The sequence below is a fragment of the Elephantulus edwardii genome, unplaced genomic scaffold, assembly GCF_000299155.1.
Source record: "Elephantulus edwardii isolate Elephantulus edwardi_28Jun2011 unplaced genomic scaffold, EleEdw1.0 scaffold00030, whole genome shotgun sequence".
Lineage (NCBI taxonomy): Eukaryota > Metazoa > Chordata > Mammalia > Macroscelidea > Macroscelididae > Elephantulus > Elephantulus edwardii.
The window spans coordinates 4796067-4800442 of NW_006399780.1; the positions used below are offsets into that span (position 1 = coordinate 4796067).

A 4376-nucleotide genomic window follows, 5' to 3' on the forward strand; every position below is an offset into this window, starting at 1 on the left:
CCCTTTGTGACTGAGATACCTCACTCAGCATAATGTCCTCCAGGGTCACCCATTTTGAATAATATTGCATGAGTTCCTTGTTTTTCAATGCAGCATAATATTCCATTGTGCGAATATACCACAGCTTTTCTACCCATTCTTTTGTTGGTGGGCATTTAGGTTGTTTCCAACTCCTTGCTCTAATCTAGGATTCTTGAACCTTCTAGCTGAAATAAATAATTGAATGAGCATTTTCCAGCTTATTAGTTGTTGTTTTAGTAAAATAAGAGGGCTTTTGTTACATAAAAAAGTAAATGTATCTCCCAACATACTCAAAAAATGAGAATTGCCTAATCAAATCTTTCTCAGATATTGAGCTAGACCAACTTGCCTATGTTGTTTTTAGGTGCCATCCAATCCCATATAACCCATAGCAACTCTATGAACAATAGCTCTGAACCCTGTCTTACTCTGTGCCATCCTTATCTCTGACATGCTTGAGCCTATTGCTGCAGTCACTGTATCTGTCTGTCTCATTGAGAGTTATCCTTGCTTTCATCGACCCTCCACCTTTCCAAGCATGATGTCCCTCGAAGGAGTGACTCCTTCAACATGTCCATAGTATTGTAATATGAAGCCTCATCATCCCTGCCTCTTCGAAGCACTCTGGCTGCACTTTCTCCAAAACATCTGTTTGTTCTTTTCGCTGTCCCTGGGATATTCAGTCTCTAAATACCACAACTTAAAGCTATCAATTTTTCTTCTGTCATTTTTATTCACTGTCGAGCTCTCAGATGTATAACAGATAATTAAAAAGACTTGCCTGTGTAGAAAAAAACCAAGTGTTATAAATATTCCCTAAATTTCTAAATTATTTTATCTTATTAACATTTTTCTGGGAACATAGTCTGGTTTCAGTTTTATTGATGTTGATTTACTAATGTAATGTATTAACATGTGCTGTATAATTTTAGGGCTTGATCACTTACTTGATGAGAATAGAGTGCCTGATCTCACACAGATGTACCAGTTGTTCAGTCGGGTAAAAGGCGGTCAGCAGGTACTATTGCAGCACTGGAGTGAATACATCAAGGTATTTCAGATTCTAATCTTAAAGAAATATGATACTAGTTGTACTGTATACCACAGTTATCGGTGTTTTATCTGTGGCAAAGAAATGGAACTATTTTGAAGAATGTTTTGTTCTTTGATCACACATAATAAACTGATAGCCCTTTTCCTCTAATTTCACAATTTAAAATATCTAAGTTTGTTTTAAAATATTTGTTTAAGATAATGTCAACAGTGATACATATATTTCTAGTATAAGACTTAAAGAACTATTTAGCCACTTGTCATTAGGACAAAAGCTAGTTTATTTATTTCAAATTTCTGATATGCATAAAATTTTTTTCTAATTTGAATGAAAGCTTAGTATTACACTCGATCTTACACAGTTTCTTTTATAACATTAATTATAGTATTAATGTAATTGATTATAATGTCCAGTCAATTAACTCTTGACTTTATACTGTCTTTTTCTTCACCCAGTTTATTAAATTTTACTCCCATGTAACCATCCAAGAATGATTGTATGTGTAAACTTTTTTTTATCTTTTTATGGTAGTAGTTTTTTGCATTCATTATCCTTTTGTGCCTAACTTATACCCCTCAGCATTATTTCCTCTAGATTCATTCATGTTGCGAAATTTTTCACAAATCCTTTGTAATTTTTAATGCTTCATTATATTCGTCTTTGTAAATGTAGCCTAGTTTCTTTTGTCATTTGCCTGTTGATGGACACCTGGTTTGTCCATCTCTTTGCTATTTTAAGTAAATGCTGCAGTGAACTTGATCTATTTGCTTGTGAGGCAGCTCTACTTCTTTGGGATGTATACCTAGTAGTGAAATTGCAGGATCAAATAGTATTTCTGTTCCCAACTTTCTAAAAACATGCCCTACTGCTTTCTGTAGTAATTATACCATTTTGCATTTCCAGTAACAGTGTATGAGAGTTCAATCTCTTCACACCCTCGCCAGCATATGTTATATGCTGTCTAGTTGAACTTTACTATTGTTACTGGGGCAAGATGATATCACATTGTTTCTTTGATTTACTTTTCTCTGATGCCCTGGGAGTTGGGGCACTGGTGGCTTAGAGGTAAGGATTTGCTTTGCCATGCTCAAATGCTGCCAGATGCTCTGGAAAAGAAGGACAGGCCTTCTCCCCAAATCCACCCATCTCCTCCTTGCAGTTTACTGCCTCTGAAAACCCACTGGAGGGTCCGGTCTCTCCACGATATTTAACAGCAGTCATAGGCCTGACTCAGATCAATAGGCAGCTCTGGTGAGTAAGGAGTTGTGCTGTCAGCCCAAAGATAGGTGCTTTGGATCCACTAACTAGTCAGTGGTGAAAGATGGGTGTCTCCTATATAGTTAGTTTACCAGTTCTGAAAACCTGCTGGAGATTCAGGTCTGAGTCAGTTTTGACTCAGTAATAATGAGTGAGCAAATGGCCTAGTGGAACGGGAAATACACTCCCAATCCAAAGGTTGTTTGTTGTTGTTGTTATGTGCCGTCAAGTCGCTTTCGACTCATAGTGACCCTATGTACAACAGCCTTAAACTCTGCTTTGTCCTGTGTCCAGTTGCACCATCTCTGATACCAATTACCCCAGTCACTGAACCAATCCACCTCATAGAGGGCCTTCCCTGCTTGCGCTGTCCCTCCACCCTACCAAGCATGATGTCCTTCTCCAAGGACCGGTCTCTCCTCACTAAATGTCCAAAGTATGTTAGACGGAGCCTCAGAATCCTTGCCTCCAAGGAGCCACCCGGTTTAACCCTTTCCAGGACGAATCTGTTTGTTTTCCCAGCACTCCGTGGTATTCTCAATACTCTTCTCCAGTACCATAGCTCAAAGGCATCAATTCTCCTTCTGTCCTCCTTGGTCATTGTCCAACTCTCTGATGCATAACAATTGATTGCAAAGACCCTGGCCTGTATCAAACGCACCTTGGTCTCCAGGGAGACACCATTGCTCTTCAGTACTTTGGAGAGGTCCCTAACAAGCAGACTTTCCCATGGCAATGCGCCTCTTAATTTCCTGACTACTGGTGCCAAGAGTGTTGACTATGGAGCCAAGCAAACTAAAGCTGTGTACAGTCTCAATCTCTTCACCATCCATCCTGATGCTGCCAACTGGTCCAGTGGTGAGAATCTTTTGTCTTCTTGACATTGAGCCTCCATCCATATTGGAGGCTGCAGTCCTTGACCCTCTGCAGCAGGTGCTTCAGGTCCTCTTCAGTTTCAGCAAGCAGGGTTGTGTCATCTGCATAACGCAGATTGTTGATAAATCGTTCCCCAATCTTGACCCCACATTTCTCCTCATAGAGCCCAGCCTCCCGGATAATCTGTTGTGCATATAGGTTGAAAAGGTATGGAGATAGGATGCATCCCTGGCGTACGCCCTTCCCAATTTTGAACCATGCAGTGTTCCCTTGCTCTGTTCTGACGACTGCCTCCTGGTCCAAGTATAGGTTTCGCATTAGAACGATCAAGTGTTCCCATTCTTCTCAGAGTCAGCCACAGTTTGTTATGATCCACACAGTCAAATGCCTTTGCATAGTCAATGAAACACAGATAGACATTCCTCTGGTATTCTCTGCTTTCAGCTAAGATCCATCTAACATCGGCTACAATATCCCTAGTACCACGGGCCCCTTCTAAACCCAGCCTGGACTTGTGATAGTTCTCTGCTGATGTGCTGTTCCAGTTGTTTTTGGATAATCTTCAGTAAAATCTTGCTTGCATGTGAAATCAGTGAGATTGTTCTATAGTTTCCACACTCTGTTGGGTCACCTTTCTTTGGTATAGGAACAAACATAGATCTCTTCCAGTCAGTTGGCCAAGTCCCATTGCAATATGTCTTTTAATTTCCTGGCTCCTGGTGCCTAAAGTGTTGCCCCAAGGTAGTTGGTTCAAATCCACTAGTGGCTCCTTAAGAGAAAGGTGGGCATTTTAGAGACTTAACAGAGAATATTTTCTCCAAAAACTTGATAGAGGGCCAACTGTGAGTTAGGTCTGAGTAGAAGACAATGAAATTGAGTTTGAAGTTGAATAGCTAACAATCTTGGGCATTTTTTCCATGTGCTTTTTAGCTATCTTAATGTCTTCTTTGGTGAAATGTCTCTTCATGCCCTCTGCTGATTTTGTAACTGGGGTTTTGGTCTTTCTTCTATAGAAGTGTTAGCATTGTCAATAAATTTTAGACAAGAGTACCATGTCAGTTCATTGCCAATTTGGACAAGTCTCTTGATGCCCATAAAGATTTAGTTTTTAAAAAGTCTCTGTTGTTCTGTGCCGTTGAGTTGTTTGTGACTCATAGCGACCCTATGT

At 40.0% G+C, this 4376-nt stretch overlaps 1 protein-coding gene across 1 annotated transcript in view; it reads left to right on the forward strand.

The window, feature by feature from the left end:
* Nucleotides 1-4376, forward strand: part of CUL4A (cullin 4A) — a 67228-nt gene that overhangs the window by 39012 nt on the left and 23840 nt on the right. Inside the window, exon 10 of the mRNA XM_006883807.1 lies at nucleotides 954-1072. Coding sequence (XP_006883869.1) covers nucleotides 954-1072 — 119 coding nt within the window. The remainder of the gene's footprint in view (nucleotides 1-953; nucleotides 1073-4376) is intronic.